The sequence below is a fragment of the Arvicola amphibius genome, chromosome 12, assembly GCF_903992535.2.
Source record: "Arvicola amphibius chromosome 12, mArvAmp1.2, whole genome shotgun sequence".
NCBI lineage: Eukaryota > Metazoa > Chordata > Mammalia > Rodentia > Cricetidae > Arvicola > Arvicola amphibius.
In genome coordinates, this window is record NC_052058.2 from 163,831,002 (window position 1) to 163,852,710 (window position 21,709).

At 48.7% G+C, this 21,709-nt stretch overlaps 1 protein-coding gene and 1 long non-coding RNA gene across 2 annotated transcripts in view; one reads left to right on the forward strand and one right to left on the reverse strand.

Moving 5' to 3' along the window:
- Gab2 (GRB2 associated binding protein 2) overlaps positions 1-19,326 on the forward strand; it is a 139,463-nt gene extending 120,137 nt beyond the window's left edge. Inside the window, exons 3-10 of the mRNA XM_038313706.1 lie at positions 6,235-6,478; positions 12,296-12,867; positions 13,765-13,832; positions 14,784-15,048; positions 15,818-15,908; positions 16,385-16,487; positions 17,494-17,619; positions 18,257-19,326. Coding sequence (XP_038169634.1) covers positions 6,235-6,478; positions 12,296-12,867; positions 13,765-13,832; positions 14,784-15,048; positions 15,818-15,908; positions 16,385-16,487; positions 17,494-17,619; positions 18,257-18,400 — 1,613 coding nt within the window. The 3' untranslated portion in view covers positions 18,401-19,326. The remainder of the gene's footprint in view (positions 1-6,234; positions 6,479-12,295; positions 12,868-13,764; positions 13,833-14,783; positions 15,049-15,817; positions 15,909-16,384; positions 16,488-17,493; positions 17,620-18,256) is intronic.
- Positions 4,027-6,746, reverse strand: LOC119802649. Its single transcript, XR_005283486.1, has 3 exons — positions 6,212-6,746; positions 4,685-4,817; positions 4,027-4,225 (listed from the first exon to the last, which is right to left on the reverse strand). It is a non-coding gene; the product is annotated as an uncharacterized LOC119802649 (long non-coding RNA).
- Positions 19,327-21,709: the final 2,383 nt, after the last annotated feature.

A 21,709-nucleotide genomic window follows, 5' to 3' on the forward strand; every position in this document is an offset into this window, starting at 1 on the left:
TAAAGTTTGATCCTGGCTATGAAACTCAGGTAGCCAGCATTGGCAGCGAGCACCCTTACACACTGAGCTGTCTCACTGACCCTGAACATATTTCTGTATAAGTTCATTTTAAAGACATAATTTTTTATTTCTCTAGGACATATACCTACATGTGAGACTGCTGGGTCTTTTTGGAGGGGATAGGTATATTTAGCTTGTTGGGAAATTATTAAACTGTATGTCTAAATCTTTAATGAGATTTATTTCACATACCATTAAATTCGCCTATCACATATACAGTCCAGCGGGTTTTAGTGTGTTTATATGGATATGCAGCCCTCTCCACAGTCTTAATTTTTAAATATTTCATTGTTCCCAAGGAACCTTATAGTCCTTAGCGGTCACGCTCCCTTTTGACCGGCCCACCCCCACCCACTGCTCAGTCTTAAGCATTCATTGTGCCTGCTTTGTCTGTCTGTGGATTTGTCTGGATTTCCAAACCCTGCACAGAAGTTACACTGTGTGGTCTCCATCTCTTCTAGCTGTCTTCCTTTACGAAGTCCTGAAGGTTCGTCAGAACGCTGCGCATCAGTATCTCATTCGTGCGTACGCCTGTGACTCCACTTTGCGGACCGCCGCGTTTTATTTGGCCACTCATTAGTCAGTGGGCAAGTTGGGCTATTTCTCCTTAAGTTTTACTTATCCTTATGTGACAGGTAAATATGTGCACTGTGTGGTGCATCTGGTGCCTGGGAGGGTCAGAAGATGGCTGGAGCCCCTGGAGCTGGAGTTTCTGATGTGGTCTGAATCACAGCATTGGTGCTAGGATCCTCCGCAAGAGCAGCCAGTGCTCTTAACCACTGAGCCGTCTCTCCAGCTCCAGTTTGGGTGACTTCATGAATAGTGCTGTCAGAAACATGCATGTATGATTTTGGGTGTGTATGCTTCAATTCTATCCTTTTGGCAACCCTCAATAATTAGTGGTAGGGTGTGCGGTACTTGTAACTTTCCACAGTTGAGGTGGGTAAGGTCCATCAAAGGCAAGCAGCCTACTTGCTAAGACTTAAATAGCAAACCAGAGGCACAGTTACAGGAGGAATCCAACCTCTCAGTTGTTTACTTGATGCATCCTTTTCTGTTTGATATGTCACCCCATGGAGAGTTTGTGCTGTGAAATATTTGGATATAATTTTGAATTTAAAAAAAAAAAAGAAAAAGATTATGTACCCGGTGATGTGGGATTCCCCTCTGTATGCTGTGAAAACCACTGATTAATAAAAAACTGCTTTGAGCTTATAGCAGAGCAGGGCAAAACAAAAGTGGGCAGGAAAAACTAAACTGAATGCTGTGAGAAAGAAGCGCTGAGTCAGGGAGATGCCATGAAGCCACTGCCAGAGACAGACGTGTTGAAACTTTGCTGGTAGATGCACAGATTAATGGAGATGAGCTAAATTAAGGTGTAAGAGTTAGCCCATGAGAAGCTAGAGCTAATGGGCCAAGCAGTGATTTAATTGATACAGTTTCTGTGTGACTATTATTCTGGGGCTAAGGGGCTGGGGCCTTCCTCCTACAACCCAGTGTTCTTCCTGCAAGTCTGCCTGCAGGCCAGAAGAGGGCACCAGATCTCATTACAGATGGTTGTGAGCCACTATGTGGATGTTGGAAATTGAACTCAGGACCTCTGTTAGAGCGGCCGGTGCTCTTAACCTCTGAGCCATCTCTCCATCCCCTAATTTTGAAAATTTTTAATTATAGTCTAGGACTCTGAGTGCTTATGGAGTCTTAAGTCATAGCACTACTAAGCCCTATCTAGAACACGCATGTAAAACACACTCCAATTACTGAAGACCATTGCAGCCTAAAAGGAACAGCTGTAAGGAACAAAGCAGAGTAGCACAGAGCCCAAGCTGGCTGATACACTGCCTGCAGCCGACAAGGAGAGTGAGGACAGCATCCCCCAGCACGCCCTGGATGGTGCAGAGGCTGCTTTCCATGAGCAAAGGGCTCCAGGGATACTGTGCCTTCTGTGTCCAGAATGAGGACACCTTATTCCAGTAAGCTGAATTCAGGTTTTACTAATTATTATTATCATATTATTATTCCTAAAGTAAGCAAGAAGACCTTGTATGAAACTTGGGATTCATTTGATTTTTTTTTTTGAGGTCATGTTATGGGGGTGTTGTGTGTGTACGCACGTGTGTATGCACGTGCATGCTTTGTCTTCTTTTTGAGATTATAACATAGTCCTGTCATCTCTCCCTTCTCTTTCCTTCCTTCAAATTCCCCCCATGTCACCCTCCTTGCCTTCTTTCAAACCCATGGTCTCTTTTTTTCATTGTTGTTGCATATATATTTATTTATCTTGATTCCTAAATACAGCCTTCTCAGTCTGAATGATGCCTTTATATTTTCAAAGGCCATTCGGTATTGGATAACCAATTGGTGTGCTCTTCCCTGTGGAAGGCTTCTCTGGCTCTAGCATTCCTTAGTTGCCTGTGGTTCTTTATGTAGGTCTGAAGCCTTCCTGTCTCTGACCACACCCTATCCATGTTAGCATGCCTATTGCTTTTCTTGTTCAGCTCCTGTTTAGAAATCATGTTGTTGAGACTTAATAAATGTAGACTCTGACATCCATAGGAGATAATTTCGTGACAAACTCCCTGTTCCTTTGGCTCTTACAATCTCTCCACCCCATCTTCTGCAGTGATCCCTAAGCCTTGGGTGCAGAATTTGTATTGTACTGCAGTGATCCCTAAGCCTTGGGTGCAGAATTTGTATTGTACTTCCAGCCCTTGAGACCAGGCTCCACAACTCTGCATTCTGATTGGTTGTGGTTTTCTATGATAGTCTCCATCTGCGGCAGAGAAATTTCCTTGACGAGGGGTCAGGACTACACTTATCCATGAGTATAAAGGACAGATATTTAGAATATAGTTGGGGACATATGGGGACAAATTTATGTGCATACTGTGAGTGCCTGGTGCCCAAGGAGACCAGACAAAGGTGTCAGATACCCTGGAACTGAAGCCAGAGACAGTTGTGAGCCAAATCCCAGTCCTCGACTAGAACAGCAAGTGCTCTTAACCCCTGAGCCATCTCCCCAAACCCAAGGCAGAGATCTCACTGGAATTCATGCAGTGCAGGCTTCCCTCAGACTTGCAGTGCTTCCCCTGCCCAGGGCTCTGCAGGGCTGTTACAGGTATGAACTACAATGTCAGGCCAGGCAGAGCTCTTTTGAAGCTGCAGGGTTGGTGTGAGCTAGCTTTAACAGAGCTTTTCTAGAGCTACATAGAAGCATCAGTGGTCTCATGGAGGGCCCAGCTCACCCCAGCTCTCCGCTTCATCTTACTAACACATAAAATACAGATCTTGACCACAAGGAACAAACACATTTGGATTTGTGTGCTATGGAAAATCTTTTTACTTATTCAACACACTCATTCAATAAATATGTATTGAATGTACCCAGGCAGGTACATTGCTGGAGATACAGAAACAATTGGAACATGCGTGTGAGATTATGTATACCCCACTGTCAAGACTTGTCTCCGGCCTGTGAGAAGGTTGAGCAGGTAAAGGCACTTGATGCCAAGTCTGACAGCCTGATTCCACCACTCCACCCCACCCCTGGATCCACATGGTAGAAGGAAAGCCAGCTCCCAAAGAGCCAGGCACCAGGAGATAGATAGCCCCATGATTCAGAGATGTTTTATCTCACTATGTAGAGATCCTCTTTAGGTAGACACACATGTCCAGCCCCCAACACAAACACAAGAAGATGAGTAAATCAAAGTAAGAAAGCTTTGTCTATGTCTTCCAATTCCCTGTGACTCTGAGAGGCAAATGAGTACACCGAGTCCCAGATTGACTCCAGTCTGCGCTGAAGGCAGAGGGCTGTGGGGCAAAGATGGCCGTTCCTTTATTTGTGCACATGGACCAATCAATCATTCATTGCAGGAGTGAGGGAGGCACTGGGCAACACGATAAAGTAGACAGGTTATTACAAAATACCCTTCATCGTCACACCGAGGCACCTTTATTCTGAAGGCAATGAGAAATCGGTAACTGTTACTGAAGACGTAGCGCTTTATTTATCCTTTGTGTCTCATTTGTTTGGCCAACAAATATTAAGTCACGCGATTCAGGAGGCATGACCCAAGGCCACAGCTGTTAGGAAAGGGTTGGAATCTCTGGCTTCACCGAGTTTCAGTCTGAGGAAGGAGCCCGGCATGTTCCTGGAAATCCTCTGGAGTGCAAGAAGCATCAGTAAGAAATACAGTTGAACAAATAAACAAGAAAATAGTATTCAGAGGAGGCAGAGCTCTGTAGGCATCGTAAGGAGAAGCCGCCATCTCTAAGTGGGGCAGTGCCAGGCTGACACGGTGGCGGGGACGCAGGGCAGTCGCGAGCTGCTGGCTTGGCCGACTGACTGATGAGAAAGGTGTTGGTGTGTGTTTCCCTGAGGCAGGAAGCACTGGACTGGGAGGACATTGGCTGAGGTTGCTCATCTCAACCACCTGACTGGACATACAAGGGAAGAAGAGCCCAGCAGGTAGGGGGTGTGTACAGGAGGGAGCCAGGTCGACCCGAGCTGGAGATGAGGTGTGAGAGCAATCCGTCACAGGACGGTCTAGAACTAGGTCCTGAGGAATGAAGATGTAGACAGAGCAAGAGGAAGCCAGATAGTCAACTGAGAGTGTAGAACCTTATCAGAGGGCTTCTTATCCCTCCCCTGTGTCTTCTCAGGCAGAACAGCTGTGTTCCTCCTCCGGTGCCATGACTACTGTCCCTGGTATAAACTGTCTCTCATTCACCATTAGAGAGTTCATTCTGCAAACCTAATGGAATAACAGATGCATTGATTCTGTTAACAAACACCCAGGTCACTAGGAGACCTGTTATAGGAATTCATTTTGGAGATCATTACAGCTCTTGAGCAGTTTTTTCCCCAGAGGCTCATTGGCTTTCTCTCCTCTGCCCTGACAGAGGATGCCCTTCCCAGGATGGGGAGTGACCAGAGAGTAATTAGCACTGTAGAGCATTAATGCTCCGGTGACCCTGCCTTGGGCCATGCGGATGGCACAGCTTGAAATAGGTCAGAAGAGAGAGTAGCCGAAGAACCTTGTCTCCTCCGATAGGATCTGGATAACTTAGAAAGCCATCATCCCCAAAATGGTCCTCCCCACCTGACACGTCACCTGCACTCATTTATACCTTTATACCCGTATTTCTTAAGAACATAAGTTTCACTGTTGGAATTTTTAAATAGTAAAGGTTTTTCTTACATAACCGTCGATATAGGTAAATGCTGGGAATGTATATAACCTCACTGACACACTTCTCAGAAACCAAGAGCAAGAGCAGAGTGACCAGAGATCTGAAGGAAGTGTGCCCTGGAACCGGTCAGCACCCAGAAAGGAAATAAAGCATTCAAGAAGGTTTTGTGGGAATGTAGAATCTGCATGGGATCTTGAGGTCTTCATAACAGTTTGCTAGGAGTGTAGAGATGAAACCCAAGACGAAGGAGCAGTATAAGGGGAAACAAAGAATCACAGAAAAAAAAAGCCACTATGCTCAGAGACTGAGGATGCTTCCATCTGCTTTGCTTGTGTGTGGTGAGAAAGCAGGAAGTAGGTCAGACTAGGGAATGAGGACCAAGCTTTAAAGAAGCAGCTCATGAATAAGGCTCTGAGCTCGGGTTGTAGTACTCTAAGCCTTTTTCTGTCCTCAAATACCTCGCTTCCTTCCTAATCTAACAAGAGGAGAGTTTGAGATAAGAAAAAACAAAGAAGGATCAGTGGACAGAGAAAAGTAGGGAACAGAGAACCAAGTTGTCCTTGGAGAGAAATGGAAGAACACCCAGACGAGCAGGGTCTAGTTTGAAGGGCAGCTTGGATGTGTTTGTGCTTTATCGCAGAAAGGCAAAGTTCTGGACTGAGTCGGTGAGTCTTAGGTAAGCAATGTGTCCTTCAGCAGAGCCAGAAGCTTCCAGGGGGATAGTAACAGCAGGAACCTTACATGACTCGGTCCTAGAAGCCTTGACTTATTTGTTTCTTGAGGTTTTGTTGTTGTTTGGGGACAGGGTTTCTCTATGTAGCTCTGGTTTTCTGGAACTCACTCTGTAGTCCAGGCTGGCCTCGAACTCACAGAGATCCGCCTGCCTCTGCATCCCGAGTGCTGGGTTAAAGGCGTGCGCCACCGCCACCCCGGATCCCTTCCTTCTTTCACTCACAGAGCTCGCTCTTCTTTCCACAGACTCCCTGAGAAACCTTTCTTCAGCCGGCCACGGTCCCCGCTCTTCTCCAGCTGAGTTCAGCAGCTCCAGCCACCACCTGCTCCGAGAAAGGAAGTCCTCCGCCCCTTCCCACTCCAGCCAACCCACTCTGTTCACGTTTGAGCCCCCCGTGTCAAGCCACATCCAGCCAGCCTTGTCCACCAGTGCGCCTCAGGAATATCTCTACCTGCACCAGTGCATCAGCCGGAGGACAGAAAATGCGAGGTAGGAGACAACAGGGCCTCCATGGGGAACCGTGGGTCATTTCACACCACACGTGTAACAGAGACTAAAGGAGAAAAAGCCACAGGAGATCATTAAAGAACTGGGTTCTTGAAAAGCTAAATAAAATTAACAGTCTTTTAAGGTAGACTAACTAAGGAGAAAAGATGCAAATAAATTAGAGTAGAGCCTGATCTACAAAGCAAGTTCCGGGGCTGTTAACTCCGGCTTAGAACAGACATAGAGTAGAATGGAAGCCATTGTAGCCAGTACCATATAGGTAAAGAGGAGCATCCTTGCCAAGAAAAAAAAAAAACCAACCTAGGACCAGCTGGATTTGCTCTTGAGTTTTGTGAAACCTTTGAGTAAGAATTAATACTGATTCTTCTCTAGTTATTCCAAGGATCATAAAGTAAAGGGCCCTTCTACATTCATTCTAGGAGCCCAGAATGGCCCTGTTACCAAAACCAAACATTACCAGGAAGGAAGAAGAAAGCAAGCTGTGGATCAGTGTCTTTGATGAATAAATGCAAAACTTCTCCACGAAACACCAGCAAATCATATTCAATAGCACATGAAATCTCTCTCTCTGTCTGTCTCTCTCTCTCTCTCTCTCTCTCTCTCTCTCTCTCACACACACACACACACACACACACACATATACCTCAGCAGGTAAAGGTGCTTGCTGCCAAACCTGTTAAGTCTACTCCATGGGCTCCACATGGTCGAAAGAGAAAATGAGCTCTACAAATTGTCATCTGATCTCCGCACACATGCTATGGCATAACTGTGCCAAAACACTCACACACCAAAAAAGCAAATGGATGAATGTAATGATTTTTTTTAAAAAAGAGATCGTTCACTGTGATCTCTTTCCAAGGAGGCAGATGCAAGGATGGTTTACAAATCAAAAACGTAACACACAGCGTCTGTAAAGTGAAAGGTAAAAATTATGTTATCGCAATAGATTCATAAAAAGTATTGGATAAAATTCAGAAATGTCTTCTGATAAAAGGCTTTAACAAATTAGGAACAGAAAGCTTATATGATAGTAAAAGCTATTATGACAGATTCATAACCAGCATTATGCTGATTGGGAGGGAGCTGAGACAATCCCTCTAAGTTCAGGAACACCAGAGTGCTTTGAGGGCGTATGGGTATGGGAGTGTGTTTCCATACGAACTTTAGAATTGATTTTTCTAGTTGCGTGAAGAGTATCATTTCAGTTTTGTGGGAACTGCATTAAATCTGTAGGTGCAGCTGTTTCATTTATTCTGCTAATCCATGCGCATGAAGTGTCTCCCCATGCTCAGGTACTGTCTTCCACCTTATTCTCCGTTAGAGTTTTTATTGTAGAGGGGCTTTGGTTTCCTTGGCTGCACTTATTTATTTTTGTTCTATCTCACTATGTGTTCTGATTTACTTATTCGGAAAGAAAGCATGTTTCCGTGAGCTAAGTTTCAGTTCTGCTCAGAATGTATTCCTTTCTACATTCCATTCTAGAAAGTGAAGTTTCTTTTTCTTAGCTTCCTGGACTCTGGAGTTGGGGTTTGGATCATATACACATTCGGAGTGATGCCTTATTAGAGACTTTGAATTACTGTTCCCATAAGTTGACTTTTCTATGGCTCCTCTGTGAGGATTTTCCAGCTCAGAATAATGTCTAGGGAACCAGGGAGGCTTTCCCATAAATCTATACACTGAAAGATGCTCTTTGCTCTTGTACCTTGTATCATGTGTTACTCTGTGGTGCTCTCAGGCTGGGAAGGCAAGGGTGACGGTTTTGCAGTGTTCTTGAGTTTTGCCCATCAGGGTATCAACTCGAACATGAGTTCTCACTGGGGTGCATGAGTGTGGACGTGGTATCCCAATCTGTCTACACTTTTACCATGACAGTCTGCATAAATAAGGCTGCCATAGTGTGGGTTCGGAGGAAAGAAGCAGGGTTCTGTCTCCGGAGAAAGGTTGAGCAGCCACGGCAGTGAGAAGTAGCCATGTCAGAGGAGAGAGTGCCGTTACAGAATCCTGTGCTCTGAACCCTGCAGGACCCAGTTCAGCCTCCCCTGGGCTTTAGTCCCTACACCACTTTTCACTGGGACATCCCTCCTCTGTAGGTGACTGTGACTTCAAGCAGGTACGGTAAGATCCTTCTGAGGGGTGGGAAGACATGGAGACAAGGTGGTATCTCCACTTCACACTCGTGTTTGTCCTCAGGAGTGGCTGTGAGGGTTTCTCAAGGCGACCATGCGGCTTTGCTGCTACCCTGAGCTATGTTTATTCCTGGGTTTGTTTCTTTGGTGAGCTGTTGTGAGTGCAGTCTTTTTTTTCCTGATTACATTTAAAATGAATTAAAAGTTCATTTTAAATTTTGAATGGTTTTTGTATCCTGCTCCTGTGCTGGACGTGTTTACCAGATCTAATCAGCTGTTAGAATCATTAGGGTCTTATCATCTGAAAACAGATAATTCTACCTCTTCCTTTTTCTGTTTGTATCCCCTTTACTTCTTTCTCCGGCCTTACTGATCTGGTCTACAAAGCAAGCTCTAGGACAGCCAGGGGTACACAGAGAAACCCCGTCTCCAAAAACCAAAAAGAGAAATATACTCATTAAAAATCAAACTGGTCCCTCCATCATTAATATACTTAAGAATCTAATAGAGTAGGAAAAAAAGCAAAATCGTAGGACAGTATTAGTCATAAAATTATATGAAAATGTATAAAAGAAATGTGAACTATGTGACTAGAAAAATTGAGAAACCATTTCTAAAAGTCAAAGAGATATTAAAACAGAGCATAAACGCAAAATGGTGGCCCCATCTGCCATTTATCCCTGCAGCAGTCAGCAGTCGGGAATAAGCAAGAGAGACTCTCACCAAACCTATGAGCTCCAGGCATCCCTCCACAGAAGCATCTTCAGATGTCCTGGTAAAGGACTTACATGAAAGTAGGAGAAGCTATAGGGGTTCTCAGGTCTTGTAATTCTTTCCATTGATTCTCATCATCTGCGTAGGGATCCAGAACAAGGGGTCCACTTTATTCATCTCCTTTTGCTGGATGTTGAAGCAGTGAACAATCCCCCTCACCCCGCTTCACTGTTATCTGAGGTCCACATCAGAAGCCCAGGGTGCTGTGGAAGCAGCAGAAGGAAGCGGGTTCTGTTATGCTGGAGACCATTCCCGAGAGTCATGAGTCCTACAAGGCCAGGGCTGGAGTATAGACATGGCACCGTGTTTGGAAATGAGGGAGTAGTTCTGTCAACTACAGAGGAGGATTCTGAGGCTGAGGAAACCTGGAACATAACTTAATGGTGTCTAAAGAGAAAGGTTTTTGGCCAGGAATGTAGCTCAGAGTAGAACGTCCACCTAACATTTACAAGGCCCTGGTTTAATCTTCGGCACAATTGAAAAAAAAAAATAAACTAAGCTGGATGGTACATGCCTTTAATTTAATTCCAGCATGCGGGAGGCAGGGGCAGGTGGATCTCTGTGAATTCTAGGCCTGCCTGATCTACAGAACTAGTGCCAGGAAAACCAAGACTACACAGGGGGAAAATGAAGGAACGAAGATTTCAATACGGTAGACCAAAAGAAGAAAAGGTCAGCAGAACATGGTGGCCCTTGCCTATAATCCCAGCACTTGGGAGGCAGGGGCAGTGGGGGTCTAGTATATATAGCAAATGTGGTAAGGACACTCTAGAGCATAAGACAGAAATAAACCTAAAGGCTGGGGTGGCCCTAAGTCACTGAGACTGTACTGATGACAGATGGTTGTTAGTCTAGGGAGATATCAGCAGGATGCAGGTGACCAGAGCATCCTGGAATCAGAAGGAACCAAGTTGGAGTGGATGGCATAAAGTCCTGAGAGATCAGGATGGGTAACCCCTCGATTCTGGCTTCCCAAGACCAGAAAGTCAAGGCAGGAGGGGGACCAGTCCATTCTGGAATGTGCCCGTTGTTACTGCAGGATGCCTGTGATGTTCTGCCACTGCTCAAAGTCTCCCTGGGCTACCAGATTTTTATTATAGAGCTAAACCAAACCACCTGAACTTTTTACATTGTCACTGCCATTGCGTGACTTTATTGTGTATAATGGTGGTGACCCTGCTTCTGTGTGATAAGTGATTTGGAGTCCATACAAGTGAGATCATGCAGTGTCTGTCTGCCTTACCTTCTGCATGCTTCCTCCAGCCCGAGCAGCATGTAGGTCTTTAAACGTGCCAAGCTGTGTCAGAAGCTGGACTGCCCGCTCATCTTTCTATTCTCACTCACGTGAGGCCTGGGAGAAAGCCTTCCTGGCACTCGGCGGCGCCACCACCAGGCAGACTCAGACTGGGCTAGAGTGGTTTCCAAGTACACAGCAGGTGGCATCCCTGGATCCATTGTCTGGCCTAGACAGGAAGGAGGACATCAGCCAGTGTTTGTCAGATAAACAAATCAAATGAGGACATCTGGCAGAGGGCTGGAAATTCAAAGACAGTAACAGAAAATATGAACACACTCTGTACCTGCCATCGATTCTGATGTTCAGCTGTCCTGGGCCCTAACTGCTGGCTTGGTTATGTGTTTGGAATTGACTGGAATGGGAGAAACAGAGAGAGAGGGAGAGAGAGAGAGAAACCTGGGGGGGGGGGAGCTCGTAAGAGGAACCTGGCCCACACACCTGGTTCCCTTCGTCTTTCTAAGCTTCTGGGTGCTATTTTCTACCACCGCCTGGTGACCACATCTGTCGCCAGTCCCCAGCAGCGGAACTAAGGGAAATCAGATGATCCACCAATGACCCCATGAGGGTGTTCCCTGCACCTTATTCTGATAAGAGCTCCCAGGGCGGGTTACTAGGTTTCTAAGATACCTCTGGTCCAAAAAAGACTGAGAATTACTGCGGAAGGGGTTGATCATCAGAGAGAGAGAAAAGCTCCCTGCTGTTCAAACCTCACCCTTCAAAGCACTTACGGAGAATCCAATTTAACCACATTCCTGTGGAACGGGAGGCTAAGAGCCTCTGGTCCAGGTGGCCCCTCAGACATCACTGAGACCTCCTCGGTCACATCTGGGAGAACATCTTGATGATGGATGGTCACAGGGTGTGGCAGTAGCAATGCTAGGGCCTGACATAGACTGCCCTCTTCGCCATTCCTTTCTTATTTCCCTCAACCATAATTTAAAATAATAGCATTTTCTATCCTGAACAGCTCCCAAATAGAACCCATTTTACCTATGTATTTTTAGAGAGTAAATGACTTGCTGTCTCCCACAACTTGGCACTGTCTCCTCGCTTCTGTCCCTGTGTGTGTTCAAACGACTGGTTTAGTTGTATCTCTGGGGCCCAGGAATGACCCTGCTCCCCGCCAAGGACAGTCACAGGAGTCAGGAGGTTTGCAAAGGTTAACATTGCTGGAGCATAGACACGCTAGATACCAGCGTTGACTTCCTAAATAATCTTCATAGTATGGTTTTTTTTTCTTTTTTTTCTTTTTTTTTTGGTTTTTCAAGACAGGGTTTCTCTGCAGCTTTTTTAGAGCCTGTCCTGGAGCTAGCACTTGTAGACCAGGCTGGCCTCGAACTCACAGAGATCCGCCTGCCTCTGCCTCCCGAGTGCTGGGATTAAAGGCGTGCGCCACCACCGCCCGGCTTCATAGTATGGTTTTAATCGCTGTGTTGGAGATGCCAAAAGTAGAGTCTCAAGATCACGCGTTAATACGTGGTAGGAACTAGGTCGACCTCGGGTCTGTCTGACGCCTCGGGATTCCCACGCCAACTGGCTGCGCATGCTCAGAGCATCCTCTGCCCCCTCCCTCCTCACTGCCCCTTTTCCCTCTTTTAGGAGTGCCAGCTTCTCTCAGGGCACCCGGCAGAAGAGTGATACCGCCGTGCAAAAAATCGCCCAGGGCAATGGACACTGTATCAACGGGGTCAGCGGACAAGTCCATGGCTTCTACAGCCTCCCCAAGCCAAGCCGACACAACACAGAATTCAAAGACAGTACTTATGACCTCCCCCGTAGCCTGGCTTCACACAGCCACACCAAGGGCAGCCTCACAGGGTCCGAGACAGATGAGGATGTGTACACCTTCAAGACACCCAGCAACACCCTGTGCCGGGAGTTTGGAGACCTCCTAGTGGACAATATGGATGTTCCAACCACTCCCCTCTCAGCCTACCAGATTCCTCGAACATTCACACTGGACAAGAACCACAATGCCATGACGGTAGCCACTCCTGGAGACTCAGCCATAGCTCCCCCACCCCGGCCCCCCAAGCCAAGTCAGTCAGAAACACCTCGGTGGGGCAGCCCTCAGCAAAGACCTCCAATCGGCGAAAACAGCAGATCCGTAGCTGCTACCATTCCCAGGCGCAATACCCTCCCTGCAATGGACAACAGCCGGCTCCACCGAGGTCAGTGCAATTCCTGGCTGAGACCAGAGGGCCAGGGAGGTGGCCAAGGCATTCTCCGTGTATGGCGAACTCTTGGTAACCGCTAAGGCAGCGTTCATGCGGTCCCCTTTAGCAGTTGATCCTCTGCCCAGCTGACCACGTGACACCCACCTTGGCAGAAGGGAAGCAGACTCTGCCTTAGAGATAGATAAAACTATTTAAAACTAAGTCAAAGATGTAAAAACAAATTTAAAGGACTAGCAAACTTTTTGAGCCAAACCTATGTGGACTCAGAAAATACAAAATTATCTTCAGGGTATTTTCATGCTATAGCAACAGCTCTGGTTGTAGTCTGAACTTTGACTTGAAGCCCCTAAGTTCTATCCTCGCTTGTCCCCAGGTGAATCCTAATGCTGCATATGCCCTCTGTTCAGTGAGCTCTCTCTAGAGTTTGCACAGCCTTCTTGTCCCCTGGATGTGACCGCGGCACTTTAGAGCTCGGTAGTCACCCTGTACTGTGGAACTGTATCACACATGCGCATGCCCCTGCCTTTCAAAGCTCACTCGCTGGGAAAAGAAAACTAACATGTAGTTAGTCTCAGTGCCGCTACTAACGTATTCCCAGAGGTGGAGGAAGCAGGAAAACCCAGGGCTGAAGTCAGGAGGCTCCCAGAGGTGGAGGAAGCAGGAGAACCCAGGGCTGAAGTCAGGAGGCCCTCTGCAGGCACCCACACTGCAACAGATCTGAGACTTGAGCAGAATCTATGGGCAAGAGGGGCGAGTGGCAGGCAACACCCTGTCCCTCGAAGACACAGCAGTACCTCCGGGAATAGCAAGAGAACGGCCACACTGGACAGGGACAGGGGAGTCAACATGGGGAACAGTGTGAGTATAACCATCTTCCTTCCTTCCTCACAGCTTCTTCCTGTGAGACCTATGAGTACCCAACACGAAGTGGGGAGAGCGCCAGCTGGTCTACCGACTCTGTGAGTGAGCATATTCACCCTTTCCCGGGGGTGGGATTTGATCAGGGCCCATTGGGTCAGTCAGACTAGAGAAGCAGCCACATCCCATGTAACTAAAAGCACATCACCCAAAGAATGATGGCTCTGCCTACTTGTAAAGTCCAACATCCTAGGAAGGTGTCTACTGCCTAGGAAGGTGTCTACTGCCAAATGAGAATGGTACCCTCCCTCTGATCCTGAGACATACCTGGAACGCAATGGAGCGGGCACAGGCCAGAGTAGATAGAGGGTCCTTCCTCTGAGGCAACAGCCCCGCGCGCCAGCTGGCATGCCGAGCAGGGACATAGCAGAAGTGATGGCAGCTTCCGTGAGGATCCCCAGGCTGCCTCTGGAATGGGTTGACCAAAGCTGTCCAGGTTGGAAGCAAGCCGACCAGGGCTTAGCCAGCTGCAAAGCCAGGGAAGATCAGTGCGGGCAGATGTGCTGTCGCGTGATGGGGTGAGAGTGGGAGGGTGGCTGTCGTTAGGGCTGCTGCACTGTGTACACAGGTCTGGGGACTTGCTCCACCTGCAACCTGCTATGACCTAGGTGTCCAGGGTGAGCTCAGGTCCACTGAATCCTGGCCAGGGTCTAGACTGACTCACCTGTGGTGAATCCTGAGCTATTTCCGGCCTGAACTAGCTAGGCGTCTGGAACTTGAATATTCCTAGCCCCAACCCATAAGCTTGAGTATCCAGAGTTTTGTACTTAAATCTTATCAGAAATTATAGATGGCTCCTAAGAGGTCCTGAAAGCAAGAACGAACTTGTAGAGCTCAGCTCACCTCAGTTCCCACTCTCCTTATTTCGTCTTCGCAAGGTCTCCAGTGTAGCTTCAACAGGTAGCCAACCAACAAACTGGAACAGCTCAGCTTGTACAGAGTCTCACCTTTTCACTACTTACAAGTAGGTCTTTTCCTGTTTTGTTTTCCAGCCAGGGAAGACTATCGTGGGCCGATCAGACAGTACCAGCTCTGACGACAACTACGTGCCCATGAACCCAGGTTCTTCTACCCTGCTGGCTATGGAACGAGCAGGGGACAATTCCCAAAGTGTCTACATCCCCATGAGCCCAGGGCCCCATCACTTTGACCCACTTGGCTACCCATCCACTGCCCTTCCTATCCATCGAGGCCCCAGCCGAGGAAGTGAGATCCAGCCACCCCCTGTCAATCGCAACCTCAAGCCCGACCGGAAAGGTGAGCCTACTCTTTCCCCAAATCTGTGTCTGGAAAGCACTGGCTTAAAGAGACTAGGCATCTACTGGATGTAGTGGGCGTGACTGTGTGCAGATAATACAGATTCAGACTTGGGATTTGTTTCAAAGGAAAGCATCTAGGGCATGTCACATGGTCTACCACAGGTGTGCTGTGGCAACGGACCCATGACCGGCATGGAGATCAGGAAAATGTCCAAACTAGATTTCTGCTGGCCCTAGCTGAGCAGCAGGGACTCAAAGGGAAGAGGAGGGAAGTTGGGCAGAGATGCTGCCCATGGGTCTAGCCCACACGGACTCTGAACTTGTGATGCTGAGGCTTATTGTGCTGTTTACTTTTTTCTCCAGTGTGATCTTTGTAACTGTCTAAAATCAACAGTAGCTGTCACTGTGGCTGTCTCTGTTCTGGCTACAGTCTGATTTTGTAGTTATCCCTATGACTGTCTTGTCACTGTGACTGTGTCTATTCTGGATACAATTTGATTTTATACAAAGTCACAAACCTGGGGAGAATCTGTTGTCATATCCATGAGTCCATTTTGGATCCTGAAAGTCTGCCTACAGTAGATACAATGGAAAGGACTCGAGCTTTAGAGAATGTGAAGACAGACATGGACTTGCGTATCTATCTATGGGAGTCCTAAAACCAAATCCCCTGTATAAAACTGGTGGCCTTCGTAAACGTGCTTGTGTTATGCAAAACGTGTCTACTTAGCACAGTCACTCATCCCTGAACTCTGTTGCTACCACAGCAAAGCCAACGCCCCTTGACCTGAGAAACAATGCTGTCATCGATGAGCTCCCCTTCAAGTCACCTGTCACCAAGTCTTGGTCCAGGATCAAGTAAGTGTCCATAGAAGCAGGAGCTTCATCAATACTGAGTGATAGCTATAGGGGGGGTCAGGACACGGGGGTTTTGATGCTAATGCTGAATCAGGGCAAGGGTTTTCTTCAGTTTCTGGTCTTTCTCACAAAATGTGGTGTAAACAATCTGTGGTCATCTGGCTCATTTAAGGCCTGTAGCAAGGCAGAAACATATTAAGGAGAAGGGCATGGCAGTCAGAAGGCATGCCTGTCCTGGCTGCTGCTTTTGTTCCATCCAGCCCCAGCCTATTTGGCTGATACCCCACACATTTAGGGTGGGTCTTCCCAGATGCCAATCATCTTCTGCTTTATTAATCTGTCTCGCTCTATTAGGAATTGTTTTCCTCGTCTCTGAAGGAGAAACGGCTTTAAGTTTCCCTGTATTAGAGCTCTGGCGGCCCAGGTCTAGGTAACAAGTGTGACTCTTGGGGTTCACTCTGTTCTCTGCCCCACAGCCACTCCTTCAACTCCAGCTCCTCCCAGTACTGCCGCCCCATCTCCACACAAAGCATCACCAGCACAGACTCGGGAGACAGCGAGGAGAACTACGTCCCTATGGTGAGTCCTCGGGCGCTCCCTGCCCCGCCTCAGGACATGGCTGCCTTGCACAGGATAGCCTTAGCCTCCCCCCCTGCAGACCCTTCCTGGATGTGTGAATGTCAAACAAGGGGTCATTATCCACCTTAAGGAAGATGCAGTTTTGTCTCCAAGGAGATCTGTCTCTTAAAAACCATCGGTGGCCCTGCCTCTCGCTACTGTAATTCAGGTGATAGCATGGTCAGTGCCCTTGGAGAGACATGCAGGTGTATACGTCTCCGTGGTGGTGGCAGTAGTAGACACGTAGACACACACACACACACACGATACAACGGTCCCTCTCTGAGGTCCCTGAAAAGGGGCACAGCTCCGAGGCTGTGGAGATTCGGGACAGATCAGTCATTAAAATGGGACTGTCACTCCTTACTGCAGTCAGACCTTGCTCAGGTCCCTGTGGAGAAGAGCAGAGGGTGCCTGCTGCTTGGCTGGATGTGACAGGAAACTCTGCATCACCACATGGGGGACAAAGTTGCTTATCAGGGACCTGCAAACTGAGGCTGGGCCTTCCGGGGGAGGCAGCACACCTAAGCATCGCCCCGAGTCTCTCTAAAGAGAGGCAGCCAGGTACATGGGTAGTCAGAAAAACATCCCTGGGGGCTGGAGGGATGGCTCAGGGTAACTAACTCTAATTCCAAGGGATCTGACCCCCTCACACAGACATACATGCAGGCAAAATATCAATGCACAAAAAAAGAAAATCAATCTTTTAAAGAAAAAAAATCCCCGGCTCTCATCCCACACCAGCTGTGGCAGTGTGGTTGACTTGCTGTCCTTCCTGAATCTAGGTTTTTAGCCTTTAGTGATTTCGACAGTAGTGATATCCACCTCCCAGACTGTCACGAAGACTTAAACGAGACTATGCAAAGTCATCATGCACGGCTCAGTGGACTCAGGAGCTCTTGCCCCGATAAGTTTTCAAGTGACGGTGTGGGCTGTTGAACTTACCCAATTTTCCTCTCCGTCACAGCAAAACCCAGTGTCTGCATCCCCTGTTCCCAGTGGCACCAGCAGCCCAGCTCCGAAGAAGAGCACCGGCAGTGTGGATTACCTAGCACTGGACTTCCAGCCCGGCTCCCCGAGCCCTCACCGCAAGGTAACTGGAGGTTGGGGATTAGGAGACCCATGCAAGGGACATTTCCTATGACTCATGGCACCTTAACTGGGGGTGCAGGGCACCAGTTCCCTCAGTCTGCCCATCTCCTTGCCGTGGGAATACACCCACACAGAGTGCTCAGGATTACAGAGGATTCAGGGAACAATCCAAGACATGGAGATCCTGTCTCCCTCCCCTTTAAAAACCTGTTTGGATGAGGCCAAGAGCCCTGATGCAGAAGACACTGCACCATTGGAAGGGACTTCAGGGCCCAGGAAAGCCTCGCCAAGAGCGGCTTTCAGCCCAGACAGTGAGAAGGAAGCCCCCTTCAACACAGTTGCCCTCCGCATGTTGTGAGAGCTCTAAGGCCGGGCGCTTATCCCTTTCTGTGGGAACACAGCCCTTTTCCTTTCAAAGGAAGATGGATGGAGGCATGAGCCAAGGCCTGAACCAGCGGCTGGGCCCAGGTGTGGTGGGTGGGGTTACCCTGAAACCTGGGCAGCAGGTGCCAGCAGGCCTCGTGCCTCCAACATGAGATTGCACTGTGAAGCTCACATTGAGTACAGACGAGACCTTGAGGCCATTCACAGTACCAGCCTGATGGGTAACCCGAAGTCTGTCGTTTTTGTCCCCTCAGCCATCCACCTCATCTGTCACCTCGGACGAGAAGGTAGACTACGTCCAAGTGGACAAGGAGAAGACGCAGGCCCTGCAGAACACCATGCAGGAGTGGACAGACGTGCGGCAGTCCTCAGAGCCTTCCAAGGGTGCCAAGCTGTGATGCCACGAGGCGGCTGCTCAGCGCTGGCCTTTGCCACCTCCTTCTCCGTCCCTTCCCACACCACCTCCTCCTCCTCTGTGCCACTTCCAGCCTTTAAAGCACTCAAAGTCAGGGACTCTGACCTGTCCCCCTTGGAGGCAAGGGCCTGATGGAGACACTGCCTCTGCCACTTGGGGTCCACCCCGTGACTTCTGTCAATACTACTAGCTGTGCCTCCGCCACCTTAGTTAGGAGCTGTTGCCAAAAAAAAGAAAAAAAAAAGAAAAAAAAGAAAAAGGAAAAAATAGCCTCCTGCTTTGGACCCATTTGTCTGCTGCTTGGACTCAGAGGGGGGCTGAGGCTTTGAGCCAGGCTCATGTCTCCTGTCTGCTCACTGCTCTCTACCCTCTACCTCAGGGCCGCTTCTCCATCCCTCGAGGATGCCAACCAGGGAGCCAAGGACCAGCAGACTAAAGTAGACGTGGGCTTTCACATCCTTGCTGTTTGGGGCAAGGGAAAGACAAGATGCCACAAGAAGAATAATGAAGGTCAGAAGTCACCTTGAGTGACAAATTAGGTCCCCGGGCACAGAAGGGTAGCTGATCACCTGCAGGGTGGAAGCCAGGATCAGGTTCTGGTACACGATGCTGTAAGACTGGGAGAGGCTAAGGATCAAGATCAGGAGGAAGGAAAACAATGGCAGGCAACCAGGAACAACAAAGAACAGGGCCTGAGGTGACAAACCCCTCTGGGACAGGCAGTGTTCTTCCCTGGCCCTGATGGAGCGGCAAGACAGAATGGGAAAGAAAGTAGGGGTGAGGCAGGGGGACCCCGGGACGGGGTGTGCTAGGCACAGAGCAACACAGGGACACGGTGGCAGCGATGGCACAGAAAGCAGGTTTCTAGAAGGTAGGAGGATGCAGAGGTGACTGAGGAGCTGGGGAGGCAGGCGAGCCCCAAGGCCGTCTGCAGGAGTGCAGCGGGAAGCAGAATGGGAAGGAGCCACACTTAATCAAATCTAGGGACCACACGAGGGTCTGGGTCATGGCTTGTGCCCAACAGAGGCACCTCTGACCAAGGGCCCGGCCAGATCTTCTCAGCTCCCTTCTCTGCAGGGATGGTCGAGAGTATCCCTGTCCTCCCACGGCATCAGAGGGACGAGAAGCAGACATTCCCTAAGGTTCCTAAGATACGGCAGGGAGATCTGAATGTGTTTGTATGGAAAGCTGTTGACCAGGTCTTCAAGAAATTCTGAGCTAACGGGGCAAACCAGCATTTCATTTTGTCCTAGATGAACAGACCACTGTCCTCTAAAACCGAGACCTTTCAGCAACCAGAGGCACACCTTACCTCCCCCAGCTCAGTAACGGCCCTCTTCTCCCACAAGGATGGGTCATTTAGAAATGGCTACCAAGCCCTGTGCTACAGATGAAACCTACCTTGTTTCCTAACAAGGTCACAATCAGTGAGAAAAGACAAAGACTAGGAATTTAAAAGTACAGAGAATGGGGAGGGAGACTGTGCCCTGGGGAGGGAGGTTTCAGGGAGAGAGCAGAGTGAGCCTTACAGAAAGGTAGGTGTGGCTGGGTCCCAGAGAAGACAGAAGAGAACAGAAGGTGTTTGAAGGTGTGAAGCCAGCCGCAGAGGTGTGTGCTGTCCCCTTGAGTGAGGGGGCTGCGGTTGGTTGCTCTGAACAGGGTTACAGGGTACTGGCTTTCCCCGATTCTCGTGGCACCCTTTAAGACTCTCCAACGGGGCTCCCATGTGACTAAGCTCTGGCTGGTACTGCTGGAGCTCACAGCAGGTCCAGGTATCCCTGGCCTCAGCAGCCACTCCAGAGTGTGTGTTCTGAGCTGAGTGTGGAACTGGCTGTCACTTATCAAGACGGAATCAGGTGTTCAAGTCTAGTTAGTCTTGCTCTGGTTCCAACTCCTAACCATGTCTAATATACCTACCAACCCATCCTCCAACTCCCAAATAGGAAAAAGCCAATTCCATTAAAAAAAAAAAAAATCCTTTGGCCCTACCCATGGGTCCAAAGTTCACCTCTCCTGGTGGCTGTCAAGGACTGAGATCAAAACCACTCATCACCTCTTAGCTAGCATAGATCCCACAAGTACCTGTCCTGTTATGCAGGGACTCTTCCAGCTCCGCCCTCTGAAGGAAGGAGATGGCATCTCCTTGATACTTGCCAGTCTGACATGGGGTAGTCACAGCTGATGCTCTGTGGCTGTAAAAAGAACCCGGGGGATCCTCTGAAGGTCTGGGTCACTGGGGAGGGGCAGCACACAGAACATTAGCTAAATTCCACCCCTCCCTAGCTGTATTTTGCTTATAGCTGTATTTGACTCCATGAAGATCAGCTCCATTCCCAGAACTGAAGCACAACCATTTGAAGCTACTGGAACGTGGGTTTGGGTCCAGTCTGCCTTTGGGCCCTCTATCTTCCCGTGGCTATGGTCCCAGCCATGGCCCCCTCCCCTCCCTACAACCGAGTTTTGCAGGCTATGAGAGATAGCTCCTTCTTTCCATTTGGGCCTTTGGCTGTGAAGTGTGGAGAAGCAGGCTAACCTTAGAGGGCCATCTTTCTGGGACTTGCCATATTTGGGCCCTGGACCTGGCAGGAGCAGCCAGACTTGACAGGAGCACCTGGTGGTGATTTGTGCTGTCGTGGTATCTGGTGATGTGTGTTCTTGTGTAACCTATTGGCTACTTGTGTCTTGAAACTTAGAACCATTTTACACCGGACTGTCACTGTTTGTCGGGAAGAGAAAAATGAAGTAGAAGCAGGCCTAGTCTTACATTTGTGTCCTGTTCCCATTTAAGATCGACATTTAATTTTTCAAATCATTGTTGGTGCCTAATCACTTAAGTTATTAATTTATTCTGTTTTCAAAAAAAATTGTAACGTGTATTTATCGTGTGAGGTCTGGGGGTGGGGCGGGAAGCGTGTTCACGTGAGTCGTGTTTCTGCGGCGGTGACTACAGATGTCACAGGCCTGGAGCTGGCCGGTCCTTTCTACTATCGTGTAGAAGCAGGACAATAAAGTCCTTTAGGAGTGCCACCCAGAGTGGGCTGCTGGAGATCGTCTTCAGGGCGTGGAAACTTACTCTTGTACCATCCTGGGCAGCCTTGAGACTGATGCTGTCATACGGCCACACCTCTGACAAACAGGCTTGGGAGCCGGTGTGCCCAACTCTGTTCCGTGCCAACGGCTGGGCACTTTTCCAAGCCAGGGACAGGGACGGAACCTCCTTTCTCAGACCAGCGTCTGGCATTAATGGCTGTGCACCTCTGTAATCCAGCACTCCAGAAGCTGAAGCTGGGGC